The 17,042-nt window shown below is 43.9% G+C and overlaps 1 protein-coding gene across 11 annotated transcripts in view; it reads left to right on the top strand.

The window, feature by feature from the left end:
- MYO9A (myosin IXA) overlaps positions 1 to 17,042 on the top strand; it is a 175,013-nt gene that overhangs the window by 143,039 nt on the left and 14,932 nt on the right. For 7 of the 11 annotated variants that reach the window (XM_082198213.1, XM_082198214.1, XM_082198215.1 and 4 more), the window contains one exon: positions 3,863 to 7,184. The exons of 2 other annotated variants lie outside the window; for them this stretch is intronic. In XM_082198213.1, coding sequence (XP_082054339.1) covers positions 3,863 to 4,347 — 485 coding nt within the window. In that variant the 3' untranslated portion in view covers positions 4,348 to 7,184. Of the gene's footprint in view, positions 1 to 3,862; positions 7,185 to 13,512; positions 14,899 to 17,042 lie in introns of those variants that run through there. 2 more of the 11 variants (XM_082198209.1, XM_082198216.1) reach the window with 2 other exon arrangements.

Raw genomic sequence — 17,042 nt, 5'->3', positions numbered from 1 at the left:
AGTCTGAACACTGTACCATGGCGTCCGGATTGGAATGTATGGCTGGTGTCTCCCGGGTTTTGCTCACCCCAAATGTCGTAGAGACCCCTGTTTTTTAGCGGGGGGGAAGAGACAAGGAAAGATGAAAATGTTTGGTTGCAGTGGTGGTTCTAGTTATAGTATGAGGTAAGACCCCTGGGGGGGGGGATTGCTAATGGGGAGGTATGTGTATGTAGATTTTAGGGTTAGGAGGGTGAGACAGACCAGTTTAGACTAGAGAAGCAGACTAAATCAAAGAGGGAAAGCGTATGTGTTCTTTTAAAAAGGAGGGGGGAAGGGGAGACAGAGAAGGGGAGGGGGGAGGAAAGGAAAAGAAAAAGGGAGGGGGGAAGGGCACCAGTGGCAGTAGCACTGATATGGGAGGGGAGTATTTTTATTTTATTTTAATTTTCAGAGGGGATGGTAATATTGTAGTTGCAGGACAATGGGGGGAAGGTAAGGCTCCCTCCTCAAAAACAGACAAACTAAGAAACTAAAGGGGGAGTAAGAGGAAAAGAGGAATAATAGTAGTAATAATAATTAAAATGATTTTTTTAAAAAAAGTAATAATGATGATAAAAAATAGTAATTAAAAACAAAGTGTTTCCCCCTTTTTTCAAAAAATAGAAATGAGGGTAGAGACTGGGGTGAAAATAAAATGAAATACAGAAAATAGGGAAAATATGTTAGTGAGGGGCAGCTTGTCTGGTAAAAATAAAGTAAAAAATATTGGGAGGGAAGGAAAGAGGACAACAGCAACAGCAAAAAGTCCCCTCCCTTTTGGGGGGATGGAAAATGTGTTTTTGGGTAATATAGGGATGTATTTTTTAAATGGTGGTAATAATAATTTAGCGAAAGGGCTGAAGATTTAGGGAAGGGGGGAAATGGGGGGTTGTTTTTTTAAAGGGGGTTAAAAATGCATATAAAAAGGGGGGGAGTTTTGTGTATTTAAAAAAAAGTAGGGGATAGAGTTAATGAGAGTAATATAATATAAAAAAGTTAGTTGGTAATATGTTGTTTTTTTAAAAAAAATAGAAGAAAAACGGGGGAGGTAAAAAACACTCACACAAAAAGGAAGTTAAAAAAAAGGAATAATAATAATTGAAAATTGAAAAAAGCAGGACAGGGGTTTGTGCAGCCTTCCTTTTGCTTCCTAGCTGAGGTTGGGGGAAGGGAGGCTCGTGTCAGGCTCAGCCACGTGTTTTTTTCACGGCTTCCCTTGCCCTCCCGGGGTTCTTTCCTACCTCTCCTTCTTTCCCTTCTCAGCAGCACCAGCCTTGCAGATAGCAGCAGCAGCAGCAAGGTCGGGGCTCCGTGTTTGTTTTTTGGTTGTTTTTCCCCCTCTCTCCTCTTTGCCGGCTTAGGTCTCAGGGCTTAGGTCTCAGGTCGTCCCTGGGCAGTTGGCCACGTGGCTGAGTGTCCTGGCTTTCTTTCTCGGCTCAGCCTGGGGGGAGGGGTCGGCAGCTCCCTTAGCTGCTGCGCTGGGCTCACCCGGTTCCTTGTCGGTTCTGGCGGCAGCAGCAGCAGTCCCAGCGGTCCGGCGCCAGCCAGGTAACCCAATTGATTCTGGTTGGCTTCAGGAGCTGCTTTCTGCTGTGGCTTCCGCCATGATGCCTCGCCGGAAGTCCAATATAAATCAGTTTTGATGTTGCTTGGAGAAAATGGCATTCATTGCCTCCCATGTGATGAATTCAAGAATTCCTCAGAAACCTGAGTATTGCAACTTTTGTGTTAAAACAAAGTTCTAGACCTCATGGCTGCAGACAAAAGTATGGGTAGCCAGCTTCTGCAAAAGTTGACTGTATCGGAGAAAGAAATACCCCCTAGTCAATTCTGCATTCTAATAATGGTGATGATCCTAAAGGTCTTCCCAAAGTAATACAATGGAGAATAACCAACTCCAGCCTTTCCAAATACCTCTGTAGTTTGCACACAACCTGCTCTGTGCAGCTCTCCCAGAGGTGATTTGTCCCATTGGGTTAAATAGCAGTAGAGAACCGAATGCAAGCAAGAGAACTATTGATAGACTGGGTGCCCTTCGCCATGGTCCATGAGAGGCAAGAATGCTCCCCTCTCCAGTCGGCTGATTGTCATGGTACTTGATGGAGCAAATACCGTATTTTTCGCTCTATAACGCGCTGATTTTTTCTCCTGAAAAGGAAGGGGAAATGTCTGTGCGTGTTATGGAGCGAATGTGTGGTCCCTGGAGCCGAAAAATCAGACAAAAATCAAATCGGGCTTGACGATTGCTGAAACGGAACAAAGAGCAGGGAAAGCCCCTCCCCTCCGGGCAAGCAGAGGGGAAAAGAGGAAGTGGCTGCTTTCCTGCATTCTGCCTCAGGGTCTTACTGCCCACCCGCTCTGTTTCGTTGCTGTGTTTGCTGAAATGGAACAAAGAGCAGGGAAGGCCCCTCCCCTCCAGGCAAGCAGAGGGGAAAGCAGAGTGTCTGCTTTCCTCTCTGTGCTCCGGAGGGAACAATGTTTGTGAAGGGAAGAGAGATTACAGGTTCAGCTTAAAATTCTGATTTGACTTCCTGCTTTTTGTTTTTGGGGACACACAGCATTCAAATATGCTTTCTTCAGTTTAAAAGGATGAAATCCTTAAACAGTGTTTTGCCTGTAAATTCATGCGATCTGGAAGATTACAGTGTCTGTACCTCTTAAGGGATGGCAAAGCTTAGGTTTCGCTGCTAAATAGTTCTTAATGCAGTTAAAATGCTTTCTTCTGTCAAGGCAATTAAAAAAAATAAATATCAGGCAGCCGGAAAACATGCAGATGGGAGGGAGAGAGAGAGAGAGAGAGAGCGCTGGCTGGCTTGTGTGGGTGGGTGGGTGGGAACTTTTGCCTTCCTTTCCTCACGTTATAGCCCTCTCCTGCATTCTTAGCCTTCTGTGTTTTTCCTTCCCGCCCCACTTAAAATGTGGTTACAAAGCATGGATCCACATGGATCCTCAGGATCTTTGCATTGGGTCACCCCAAATTCACCATCAGAGCACACAGCATGTCCATGGCTACAGCCTGCCCCCCCAAAATCACGCACCCACTGTTGCCTGGGGCTGCAATGGTGCAAAAATGTGGTTACAAAGCATGGATCCACATGGATCCTCAGGATCTTTGCATTGGGTCAGCCAAAATTCACCATCAGAGCACATAGCATGTCCATGGCTACAGCCTGCCTCCCAAAAATCACGCACCCACTGTTGCCTGGGGCTGCAATGGTGCAAAAACGTGGTTACAAAGCATGGATCCACAGGGATTCTCAGGATTTTTGCATTGGGTCAGCCAAAATTCACCATCAGAGCACATGTCTGTGGCCACAGCATGAAGCACAAAAATGATACGTCCACTGTTTCATTCAGAATATTTTTTCCCTTGTTTTCCGCCTCTAAAAACGATGTGCGTGTTATGGTCAGGTGTGTGTTATAGAGCGAAAAATACGGTAAGTTCTTCTAAGGGAAGAACAGAAGGGATCACCAGTTGGAGAAATCAATGAGTAGGGAGCACAATGTTTTTCATGCACCAGACCCTGGGAACAGTTGGGTTTGGAAGCAGGGAATATGAGCTCACCACAAAAAAAGGAAGGCTTAGTTACAGTTCCATTATGTAGCAGTTTGTTCCAAGTAGTATTTCTTAAGGAATGTAAGGAAAGAAATTCCCAAGATAGTTTTACAAACAAGTTGGGAATCCTACCAACATGTGCAGCTGTCTTTTTGTTTTGGATGTGCGTTCCCATTAGTGGTTTTCCCTGATTGTATTCTGTTTTCCATACAACTCAGTAAGATATGTGCATTTTGGGATAATGCCAACACTTTTGACACTTCTCTTGTATCTCTTTTCTGCCAGATAGAAATTTAGCACTTGGCTTCGCCAGACCCATCAAGGCAGACACCATCACTACCAGGCCTCGAAGGCATCTGAAGAAGCAGCAGGAATCTGTGGAGTCGGTAGACTCCTCTGTGTCTGCTCCATCTCTGTCACCCTCCCCTTCCTCTTCCTCCTCCTGCTTACCTCATGTAACTAGGAAGCGATTCCAGATATACTCCAAATCGCCTTTCTACCGGGCAGCTCCCTCTGGGGATGCCTCAGCCCTCGAACAAGCGCCAGGGCACCTCAGAGGTGTGGATGACAAGCCTCAGTTCACCACTAGAGGGACTTTCAATCCCGAGAAGGGCAAGCAGAAGCTGAAGAATGTGAAGAACTCCCCACCAAAAGCCAAAGAGCTCCCAGAGGCAACTGCCGGGCCAGGCCAGAAGAGACAGCCTGATGCTGCCAATTACAACAATGCCCAGCAGCTGGTGCTACTCGGAAACAATGAATTTATGGTATGAGCCGCACCAGCTCATCGCAGCAAAATTGCAACATCTCATCCGTGACATCTTGCTGCTGCTTCGACACCGTCTGCTGCCACCGGCGTTCTGGAACTCAGTGTGTTGGGACTCAGTGTGTTCCCTCAGTAAACCTGAAGGAAGGAAGGGCCGGTGAGCTGTATCTGCATATTCTGTCGGTCCCCAGTTCTGTCTGTGATGGGCAAGGGAATGTGGAAGCAGACAAGAACACCAGAAGACAATTGGAGTTCAGGGACCTCTTCTTGATCCCAGCTATCAAAGCAGCCGAATTCAGGGGTTGGGTTTTTGCACTGGGATTCATAAGCATGGGCCCTCTTAGACGGACCCGCAGCATAAAGGAGACCAAGCTCTTGTTTGAAGCTATTCCTTATGTGCTTCATTGTGTTGTCAGATATTTAAAAATGTTCATTTCCACCCAAGCACTTCTCAGACAACCGTCAGGTGCATACCTGTTGTGGAAAAGAGAGCTTTTTGACTTTAAAAAAAAAGGTCAGAATAACAAATGCCAGTTTGGTTCCAGGTAGGTCAATGCCAAATATTTGTGCCGAATGTTCAGTAGCCATAACCACAACAGGTGTTCTGTTTTCAGGGCACAGGAGAGGCAGCATAAATATTAGGAGATAGAACCCTTTGTTTTTCTGGCTATGCCCTGGACACGCTCTGCTGCTACATGAGCAAAAAGCTCCACAAACAGACTGACGGGCAGGAAAAAAGTCACTCCCACAATCACTTTACTCAAGCAAAATGGAGATGGGTGGAGAAGCAGTAAGGAGGGCTGCTGTCACAATCAGTCTGTTTAAAATGTGATTTAACATCACTTTTTTGCTGAACATCAGTATTAAGCAAAGTCAAAACAAAATCAGAGACTACTTGAAGCTCTTTGATAGTATTATGGTTACTGAAGTTCAATGTAAATATGTTTTGTTTTTTAACTTTCCCCTCACAATGTGGGACTTAACTCCCCCCCCTTTAATATGGGACATTTATGCCAGGAAGGTAAATGGGTGGGTGGGGGAAGCTAGAATTAGATCTGAGGTCTTGACAGTGTGAAACAACAGAAGGTAGTCGTTTTTTGCATCCTTATGTCATGAGGTAATTCCCACCAGTACCTTGCATTTGGAGCTTTCAGGAGTTTGTCTTTGTGATGAAATAGCTGTGAATGTGTGTGGGAAAATTTGCTCCAGTTCTTGACTTTAGCAGTAATGTATGTATCTTTTAAAGTGGACCTTTGGGGAGTCCCATTTTTTCAGAGCATCACTGAGGATAGCAGAAAATATTCAGATGGATAAGGTTTGCCCAGCTGCTTTGTACCACCCATGCAAATATAAGTTTAATTTAAAAAAACCTTTTAATATAAAAAACTACCAACAGAGGCAGTGTACTGTGATTGTATGCATGAGAGCAGGAAATTTGATAACCTTTAGTTTCCAGCTTTTGTTAGTGATTGTATGCAGGTCCTACGCTTCATTTCCAGTCTGAGTGGTCTGACTGGCTAAGAATCAGTGATGAGTTGGTGGTTTAAAACCAAACCTGCGATCAACCCCTTCTAAATTCAGCCCGGGGCCTCCAATTACAAAAAAGGGGCGGGAATTGAAAACTGCAGCTCCATTTGTGTGGGTCTCGTGGCACAAACCAGCTGGACAAACTTCATCCCACTCGATATCTACTGCCATTTTACTCTTTTGCACTTGCCCTGTTAGTCAGACTTTGTCTGGCCTCTGACACAGGAATCCTCAGCTATGCTCTTCCTGCTTCAAATTACCCTTTAAGAAAGAGAGGAAAAGGAATAAAGCAATGTAGGACACCCACAGCCAGAAAGGGTTACCCTACTCTCTGCACCCACCTCCCTAAATGCTAGTATGTTGCAGACTAATAAGCTGCACTCCTCTCCCCCCCCCCAAAAAAAAATCCTGCTATTGGTCCCGAACTGCATTTTCCCCACACAGATTAGATGCTTGTTTCTGTTTGAGCCACACTCAGCAAGTGCACAAAGATCCTTTGGAAACTTGTCTTCTGGCCCTCATTTTGACTAGTTGCTCTGCTGGGAACTGCTAGGCTCTGCATACACTCCAGGGTACTAATTCCCATTTCTTCCAGTGCAAAGCCTTCCTTTCAGCACTGGCCTTGTTGGGGGAGGAGGAGACACAATTACATAATTCAGATGGGTCCAAGCCAGAGTTTGGGTTGTTGCACTGTTTGTTTTGTTTTTGATACTGGCAACAGGAAGAAAAAAAGTATTTCCATTCATTTCCACATCCATATTTTTGCCTGATACCTGTCTTCCAAGATAGCAGTCCACTCTCCCCACCTGCACTCCCTGACCCTGTGCAATCTGTAAGTACAGGGTCTTGGATTTTGTTTCCCCACTCATGGTATTAAGTGAATGTACTCACCACTAGAAAGGACGTTGGCTGCATATAGTTATTTTTAATGGATTTTTTAAAAGTAATTTATAAGTATACTGAGTGTAAATTTTAAAAGACTTATGTATTGTAAAAGGATATATTGTCCTGTGTCATACTCTATAAATCTTACATGTTTAAAGAAGAATTCTATAAAGGAAAATGCTTTATTTTGCTCACTGAACCAGCTGGCTTGCAGTTACGCAGTCAGCTGGCACATTGTAATTTCATGTCTGGAGGTTTCTTTAGTTTTTTAAATTAATGTTATTTTTGTTTCTCTTTCCTGGAACAAGGCCGTCATATTCAAAGTGCAATTTGTGTAATATTTTGTAAATATGATACTATATGGCTGTACAAAAACAACTTTATGAACAAATAACTTCTAGCTTATTAAAGAAGAAAACAATGGAAAATAAAGTGATAGTGGCAGATTTTTTTCCGTACATAGTGATGATCATAATCAACCATCTAGACAAAGGCTTTTGTGTCTTTGGGAGACTGTGAGGGGAATATTGAGAGCATGAAACCTAAGTTAGAAGCAGAAGTTTTCCAGGGAAGTCTTAACAAGGCCATGTAAATTACCGTATGTGGTTCTGGGACTATGCCACTTCAGACTGCAAGGGCACATTTTAATCACATGGGGCAGAAGAGCGCACTGGGTGGGTGGGTGGGGGGTGTTAAGGAAATCTTGTCATATGGGAAGAGAGATCAGGGATCCCCTTCCCTAATGTGCTACTGTACTTTTCTTTCTCATTATAGGTACCTCCATAATCCACCTACTTTTTCTTCACGAAACAGGCTCAAATAATCCAACAGGCCTCAACTCTAACATAGATAAAATTCCATTCCACCCCTACTACTCTTACAAAGATCTATTAGGTGCTTTAATTATATTATTATGCCTTCTCCACTTGACACCTTTCTCACCAAGTCTATTAGGAGACCCAGAAAACCTCTCCCCTGCAAACCCTTAGTTAGCCCAGCACACATTAAACCAGAGTGATTTCTCTTTGCCTAAGCTATTCTTCGTTCAATTCCTAATAAACTAGGTGGTCACTTAGCTCTTCTATTCTCTATCCTCATCCTACTTATTATACCAATAATACACCTATCAAAACAACACACCTTCTCCTATCATCCACTATCCCAAATACAATTTTGACTTTTAGTCTCGGATATTATCATTTTAACATGAATTGGGGGCCAACCTGTAGAACACCCATTTATTATTATTGATCAATTAGCCTCAGCACTTTACTTTATAATTCTTCTTCTCATAACTGCTGCAATAGAAAATAAACTCCTCAAAAGGTAACTAGCCTTAGTAGCTTAAATTAACCTAAAGAACTGGCCTTGTAAGCCAGAAATGAGACACACCCTCCTAGGACATCAAAAGAGAAGGCCGCAACCCCTCATCGCCAGCCCCCAAAACTAGCATTTTAATTAAACTATCTTCTGTCTCCCCACAGCCGACTAGAGCGGCTTTTTTGCCTCATGCACTAGTATGGAGTGACGATCTAAATACTACTATGTATATATTACATTAACTCATTTTCACCATGATAAATTATATATACATTATCCTATATATAAGACATAATATATGTTTAATTATGCATTAAATATCTACCCCATGAATATCCTTATATATTTTAGTACCTGTAAATTTTACATAATACATACAGTAACAAGTCTTGTTCCTGTATCATCTTACTAAACCAAGTTAAGTTCATGGGACAAGGCAGTGCATATAGAAACTCTAGGAGGACAGACAGGCTAGCTGTGTCTTGTTGCTGAGTGAACTTCTGCCTGCAGGTCTCACCTGGCCTGAGTTCACTATTAAGTCCATCCAGTGGTGGAGGAAGCCACTGGGAGCCTGGGGCAGTGCGCCTAGGGGTGGGCAGAGCTGCCCACAGAGGCAGTGTGCACCGTGGGGCCTCCGGAGTCTGCCTGCCTCCTCCCACTCACGCCCTACAGCTGGGGTTGAGGCAGCGGGCAGACCGCTTGGGCAGCGCAGGGCCTGTGCACACCCAAGCCACCACATCTCTGCCAGGAAAGACGCGTGGCTAGGGCCCCGTGGTGAGTGCCACCCAGCATTTTGTCACCCCCCTCAGTGGTGACACCCGGGGTGGTCCACACCCACCACACACCCCTTCCTCCGCCCCTGAGTCCACTGTTGTAAGATGATTGTATATCCTTGCAATATCCAGTGACCCTGCTGGTTCTGAAGTATTTATTTCACCTGAAATTTTTGCAGCTATTATGGTACTTCTCTTCAGATGCAGGCCAAACAACACTTCACAAAACAATGTCTCAAGGAGAGATTGGAAAACTGGCAGCTGCACAGAAGACTGCAGCTGCAGATGGAAGGTATAAAATGTTTAGCCAAAAGAATGGGGGAGATCCTGAGTTAATTGCTTCTAATTTTCTTCTCCCTTCATATCTGCATTTTATTTCCTGTATGTGTGGACAAATTTCAAAAAGCCATTCCGTTCATCTCTCCTCTGAGGAGAAACTGTATGAGTGAGTATTTCAGACATTCCACACCAGTAATGAAAGAAGGGAAAGATTGCAAGTCATTAACACTCTTACTTGCAATGTCTGAAGCTGCTCTCAGCTAAAGCAAAAGTTAATTGACTGCCAAATCTATTCTTATAGCCTCCAGCACGTTTGGAAGAATGGGAACCATGCACACTTCCCTCCGAGCAAACATGTACAGCGTTGCACTGTAAACTGGAAGTGCTAGCCACATATTTCTCACCAATGGGAGAAGTGGGAATAAAATTAATATAAGTTAATGGCAAAAACTTTATTGTGGCAAGTTGCACAGTCTCCTTTAGTTGCTGTATATAAGACAAGGCAGTAGTTTAATTAATACATATTAACTGTACAGATTATATCCACTGTGTATAAATGCTGTTCTGTGCTTAATACCATGCAAGTGCTTCAGTGCACTTTGACACTAAGATATTTCTCTAAGTGAAGAAAGGGGAACAGAGGCTTGAAGAAGAAGAACCTCACCACAGTTCCGAGTTAAATCTCTTTTTTCCTCCCTCGCAGCTCTCCGCTTCCCCCTTCGCTCCTCAGCTCAGCCCCGCTCACCGCCTTCTCCAGGTGACCCACGCGTGCCTCACCTGACAGGAGGAGAGACTTATCTGAAAGGGGCACTACCCGTGCATGCCAGAGGGGGGCCTTGCGACTCGCCCCCTGCGGCCTAGCAGCGCTCGCACCCCCAGTGGGCGGATTTGCGCATTCGGCATGATCGCCATCGTGAAAATGCAACCACTGATCACCAAATATGCCCAGCCGCCCGGCGTATTTGCGCAATCGGCGGTCAGATTTTCGCAATCGGTAGACGGTGCTGGCACGCCCAACGGGCAGTGCTCGCCCCCCCGGCTGACCAGCCAGGGGTGCAAGCACTGCCCACTGGGGGTGCCAGCGCCACCCACCAATCGTGAAAATTCAATCGCCGATCGCATAAAACTGCCCGCTGGGGGGGTGCGAATGCCACCTGCCAGGGGGTGTCAAGCTGATCGCCGGGTGTATTTGTGCAATCAGTGGGCGGATTTTCACGACTATCGTGCCGAACGTGAAAAACCGCCCATCGGGGGTGCAAGCGCTGCCACGCCGATCCACCCGATGGGATTTTGTCACACACACACACACCCCAGGCATGACACCTGGGATGGACCGCACCCCCCTTGCAACACCCCTGGTCCAGTACAACGACCTATATGTCCTGTTTGAACAGATTCTGGAAAAAACAATGAGGCTTGAACAGAGAGACTGGCGTGAATCGCCTGTCCGGGTGTGGGTCAATACCTTCAAGGTGTTTTTGGATGAATATATGACAGAATATATGCCTTCAAATTGTACTGCCTTAAAGGTAAACTGGTCTGGCACATCCTACCAAATTATTACTCTTATATCCCACTGGAATAAGGATTACATTCTTTTTCTGTGCCATAAGAGCCTCCCTCTTGTGACCTTACTACCTCTTAAAGCTTTGTTTTGTAGAAAGGGCATTTGTTGCTGAGTGTCCTGGCACTAACCACTTTCCTTGCAGTTTGTAATATCTCTCATAGTCTCCCTAATTAGGTTAAATAACAAATGCAATTTGAAAAGGTTAGCTTGCAGTACTCAACACAAAATTAAGATCAGGAAGCATCAGCAACTAACTTAGGTCCATTCATTTCAGTCGGTCTACTTTGAATAGGACTTAGTTGCAGGGCCAGCCCCCCCATGGGGCAAGGTGAGGCAACCATCTCAGGGGGCAGGATCCACAGGAGCAGCAGATCCCAATGCTGCTGCTTCTTTGGCAATCACCTGTAGCCGAGAAAGATTGTCTTCCATGAACACGGTTTTAACAGTGAGTCTCTAAGTGACTGTGGAGGCCAATTCTGAATCCACACGTCCTTCCACAGTGGAGACATTGGTTTCCAGGTGGGAGTTGATCTCGGTGAGGGTTTGCCAAGCGTGCCTTCCTCTTAGCACGTTTCTCCCTTGCATCCTGAGTTCAAGTCTCTTCAAAGCTCACAACACCTTTGGTAAAGGCTGGTTTCCAATTGGAGCACTCACAGGCAAGTGTTTCCCAATTGTTGGTGATTATAATACATTTTTTTAGATTTGCCTTGAGACAGTCTTTAAACCTCTTTTGTTGACCACCGGAATTACGCTTTCCATTTTTAAGTTTGGAATAGAGTAGTTGCTTTGGAAGATGACAATCAGGCATCCGCACAACATGACCAGTCCAACGAAGTTGATGTTGAAGAATCATTGCTTCAACACTGGTGATCTTTGCTTCTTCCAGTATACTGGTATTAGTTCGCCTGTCTTCCCAAGTGATATGTCAAATTTTTCAGAGACACCATTGATGGAATCTTTCAAGGAGTTGGAGATGGCATATTTATTTATTTATTTATTTATTTATTTATTTATTTATTTACGGCTATTAGCCCATAAAATTTGTACAAACATAAAAGCACAGAGGCATAAGGACCGATATATTCGACACCAAAGGGTGAACATCACGGTACTAGGGTGGGTCAATGAGCAGAGCCAAATAACAGCTTGGGGCCCAGAGAGCTCCAAGGGACAGATCACAGAAAAAGAAACTGAAGACGAGGTCCGACATGCACTCTCATCGTAACTGTCCGTTTAGTTTTGGTGTTGTTGTTTTTTAGTTGTTTTTGTGTGTGAGATAACCGCGTTCAGGAATCTCGCCACCTGCAGAGTTACCGAAGGATCTGTATCCTGCAAAAGTAGTGCGGCGTGTGACTCAACAGGCCGGTCCACCAAGCGCAGTAAAGCGAGATGGCATTTATAAGTGGTCCATGTTTCCCAAGCATACAGTAAGGTTGGTAGTACAGTAGCTTTGTAAACAAGCATTTTGATTTCCCTGCGAATGTCCCGGTCCTCAAACACTGCACTTCAATCGGGAGAAAGCCGCACTCACAGACGATGCTGGATTTCGGCATCCGTGTTGGCCCTTGTGGAAAGATAACTGCCCAGGTAGGAGAAGTGATCAACATTTTCCAATATTGCACCATTGAGTTGGATTTGTGGTGCTGCAGAAATTTTATTTTGTACTTGTTGGTGCAGCACTTTTGTTTTTTGGATGTTGAGCGATAGGCCAAGCTTTCCGTAAGCTTCTGCAAAGATATTTAGGATGGTTTGGAGGTCATCCTCTGAGCATGCACACACTATGTTGTCATCAGCATACTGAAGCTCTGTGACGGAAGTTAACGGTAACCTTACTCTTTGCAGATATTTATTCAGGGCCGGCCCACCCATGAAGCAAGGTGAGGTGACTGCCTCAGGTGTCAGGATTCACCAGGGCAACAGACCCCGATATAGATATTTCTTGCCCCTCTGTTCCTGATGTAGATCATCCCTCACTCCTTCTTCCCTGGTAGGGAGGGCGACAACATATGGGGGTTTGCCTCAGGTGCCAAACTGTATTGGGGCCAGCCCTGCTTAGTTGAATACAATCTCATAATTGTGTGCTCACATCTTTTAAATGGCTGCCATTCTAGAATAGAACCAAGTCTTTTGGACAGAGCTGGAAGCATGGAAAAACATGCAGAGGGCAGCTGTTTAGTACTAAATTAGTCAGGGCAGGATTGTTCTTTAATTTATTAGTCCCTTTGTTGGGTATCTTTTTAAAGGCACTGGTATCACCATGGCAGCAGGATTCTAGACCCATCCAATCACGCCAGAGCTAATTGAGCAGTGTCTTAGGAATGCTAGAGTGCTGCAGGCTGGAAGTGAAATGACAGAGGGATGTACTGGGCAGGGGAGAAGCATTATGGGAGATACCAAATGTCCACCTGACATTAATTGGGCCCTTGAAAAGTGCTTGTGAAGGATTGAAAGATACATGAGGAGGCAGAATGAACCGGAGGGGTGACTGGGAGAACAGATTCTGAACCTGTTAATTTCTGATTTAGCTCTTTCTGTTTCAGGTAACCAAAACAGAAAGAAAAAAGAGAAGGAAGAAGGAAGCAGATGTTGTAAGTTGAAAACTTCCTTCATTTATTGTTTAGTTTCAATGCACTATTCTGCACCAAGTATTTAGGAAGGTCTGTTCCAGGAGTAGGAAACCAGTGACTCTCCAGATGTTGCTACAATCAGCAGGTGTGGTGGGGTGCTCAACCAATTCCCCCTTTTTAACATGCTTTCCTGTCAGCATGAGACACAGTACAGCAGCATTCGAGTGTATTAATTGTTGTGTTCCTGATTTCAGTATGCAAGCATGCTTGCCACAGAAAGTGCTGCCTGAGGACCACAACCAAGTGCCCCAGAAGGTAAGGTTTCTTTCATCTTCAGCTTGCAGTGGTATTTCAGTATTCCCTGCTATAACTTGCATTATTGAATAGTGAAGGACCTCAATTTTAGGAAAGGAAAATCCAGATTGCTATGGCAAAGTGAGTCTTCTGCTAGGCTCTCGTCTTCAACTCTGCAGCATAGGTTCTTTGTCAGCCCTGCTTACCACATGGAGAAAGCTGTTCATATCTTCCTCACAGTATATGGATAATGTAGGACCTGTGTTGCAACTGCCATAACAATATTGATTTTCTAAGGCCCTTACTATAACTTAAGTGCCCTAGTATGAACCATTTGGTTCCACGGCACCCACTAATTTTATACTCCTGGTTTCCACCACATTAGATAAATGAGTAATGAATATGAACGCAAGGAAAAATTTAGTTGCCGGTCTACCTCTAAACTGTTCCTTTTCATCTTTCTATGTTTAGTATATTCAGGCTGATGTGACTTTGGGTAATGTAGTCATATGTAGAATGGGCAAAACTGTGATCATCCTTTGAGATATTCTCAGGGTATATGTTTTTGTGAACCAGGGTGGCTAACTCTTTCTGTACGTAACGAGCAGTCTTTTTCTTTTCACTGGGAAGCCTGGAAATACATTTGGAAGTAATTCTTTGAAGCAGTTTCGGTTTACGTTGCCCCTGGTCTGCCCGATCCACCCCCCCCCCATCCCCCGGATTGTGCATGTGCTGTGTTGTGAATAAACCAGATTTGCACAATTTCTGATAAACTATAGATGATAGGTCACACACAGTTAGGGTACTAATAACTCAAAAATAAATAGGATTTTATTTCTAATAAATAGTACAGCCATCTTAATCTAGCTGTTTTGCTGGGCCTAAATTTGCTTGGGCCTGAATTTGCTGGGCCTGCTATCAAAAATTTAGCAAACAAGAAATGAGGGTATTCCATCCAAATAAAATATAGATAATGTGGGTCCGTCCCCCCCCATACTAGAGACTAAGTGGTTTGCTGCTTGGATCTCGTGTATTAAATGTTTGAATGTAGAAAAAGCAAGCTTGGAAGCGATAGTAGTAATGCCGGAACAATTGGCTTGAGATGATTTTGTTATACTGTTGTGGTATCACTGAGATTTTATCTACTTTGAGTCCAGGTCTTCCAGTAGCCTCTTTGGCTGTGTCACAGCCTAGTCATGTTAATTTCTCAGGCTACTGATGGTTTATTTATCTCTGCACTGAGAATTCCTACTGTTATGCATTCACCTGCAAAGCTGATGCTTGTGGAATGGGAGTCCTGCACTTCAGCAAACCAAGCAGTAAAACCTAGAGAGAAGGGCAGAGTCAGGAGCAGCCTTGGATGGGGACTGCTTTTCAGAGCTATTTTTTTGACTGCGGCTCCACAAGGAGTATAGCTATCTAGAAAAAGGTGAGGCCTTTCCTTGGTCTCTTATTCTTACTGTGCGGATTTTATAGACCACTTCACATCCACTGGCCCCAGTCTGGTGGAACGCTCTGTTGCAAGAGACCAGGGCCCTGCGGGACTTGACATCTTTCCGCAGGGCCTGCAAGACGGAGCTGTTCCAGCAGGCCTTTGGTCGGGGCTCAGTCTGACCCCTCTCCTTTTACAAGATCCTGCATACAAGTGGCCTCTCTAACTCTTCTCACTGGCTCATACAAATAGCTGACCCTGGTGAGTACTTAAGGTTTCCAACTCCTATAGTTATAATTTGTGGGTCGCCACCTGAACTTATTTTGATTTTAATTCGATTTTAAGCTGTATTTCAGTCAATTGCTGAAATTTATGTCTTAATGTAGGCCTTGTTGGGGGAGGAGGAGATACAATTACATAATTCAGATGGGTCCAAGCCAGAGGTTTGGTTGGTCACTGTTTGTTTTGTTTTTGATACAGTGGTACCATCTTAACCTAAAGCACCACTTTAGCTAATGGGGCCTCCTGCTGCTGCCACGCTGCCGGAGCACGATTTCTGTTCTCATCCTGAAGCAAAGTTCTTAACCCGAGGTACTATTTCTGGGTTAGCAGAGTCTGTAACCTGAAGCGTATGTAACCCGAGGTACCACTGTACAGGGTCTTGGAATTTTTTCTCCCCATTCATGGTATTAAGTGAATGTACTCACAACTAGAAAGGATGTTGACCTGCATATAGTTATTTTTAATGGATTTTTTAAAAGTAATTTATAAGTATACTGAGTGTAAATTTTAAAAGACTTATGTATTGTAAAAGGATATATTTTTCTGTGTTATACTCTATAAATCTTACATGTTTAAAGAATTCTATAAAGGAAAATGCTTTATTTTGCTCACTGAACCAGCTGGCTTGCAGTTATGCAGGCAGCTGGCACATTGTAATTTCATGTCTGGAGGTTTCTTTAGTTTTTTAAATTAATGTTATTTTTGTTTCTCTTTCCTGGAACAAGGCCGTCATATTCAAAGTGCAATTTGTGTAATATTTTGTAAATATGATACTATATGGCTGTACAAAAACAACTTTATGAACAAATAACTTCTAGCTTATTAAAGAAGAAAACAATGGAAAATAAAGTGATTGTGGCAGATGTTTTCCATACATGGTGATGATCAAAATCAACCATCTAGACAAAGGCTTTTGTGTCTTTGGGAGACAGTGAGGGGAATATTGAGAGCATGAAACCTAAGTTAGAAGCAGGGAAGTGTTAACAAGGCCATATAAATTATGTGGTTCTGGGACTATGCCACTTCAGACTGTAAGGGCACATTTTAATCACTAGGTGGCAGGAGAGCTCTCTCTCTCTCTCTCTCTCTCTCTCTCTCTCTCTCTCTCTCTCTCTCTCCAGAGATCCCCTCCCCTAATGTGCTACTTTTCTACATGCAGGGAGGTTGCTAGGTTTTTAAACAGAGAACTATTCAAACATATGATTTTTCATTAGGATCATTAGATGTTCTGCAATGGTACTTTCACAGGAGAGGTCTGCCATGTAGGTTTTTCGGTTTGTGTCAATTGGCTTTGTGTCTGGGGCTAGGATCATTATACTTGCTGCGGCGGCACAACAGCCCTTTGTCACCCTGGTACCGTCGGGCCATCCCTCACTTACATATAGTGCAACCACCTCACGGTACACCAGTTACACAAACTTCTTCAATTTACCCCAGATTATCTAGTGGGGGACTTGTGTGAGGGAAAAGCTTAATGATTTGGAGTCTCAGTCAGGATTTGATCAAATAAACAAGAAAGATTTTATTAAACAAAGTAGGTTTTTGACACAAAGTGGGTAAAACAAAGGGTACTTCAAGTTATAATGTTATTTGAGGTAACTGTTCACCCAATAACATTTATACTAAACCGAACTGATGTTATGGACTCTTAATGAAGCACAGCTTTTTAAAAACTTTAGTTGCTTATGTTCAGTTAATTTGCTTCAGGTAGAGATTACAGGTTTTTAGACTAAATGGTAGACGCTCAGTTTATTTCCAGTTATTTCACTTCAGTTC

The sequence above is a fragment of the Podarcis vaucheri genome, assembly GCF_965113315.1.
Source record: "Podarcis vaucheri genome assembly, chromosome: 14".
Classification (NCBI taxonomy): Eukaryota; Metazoa; Chordata; class Lepidosauria; order Squamata; family Lacertidae; genus Podarcis; species Podarcis vaucheri.
Note: the sequence above shows the minus strand (reverse complement) of the source record. Positions and strands in the feature narration are given on the sequence as shown.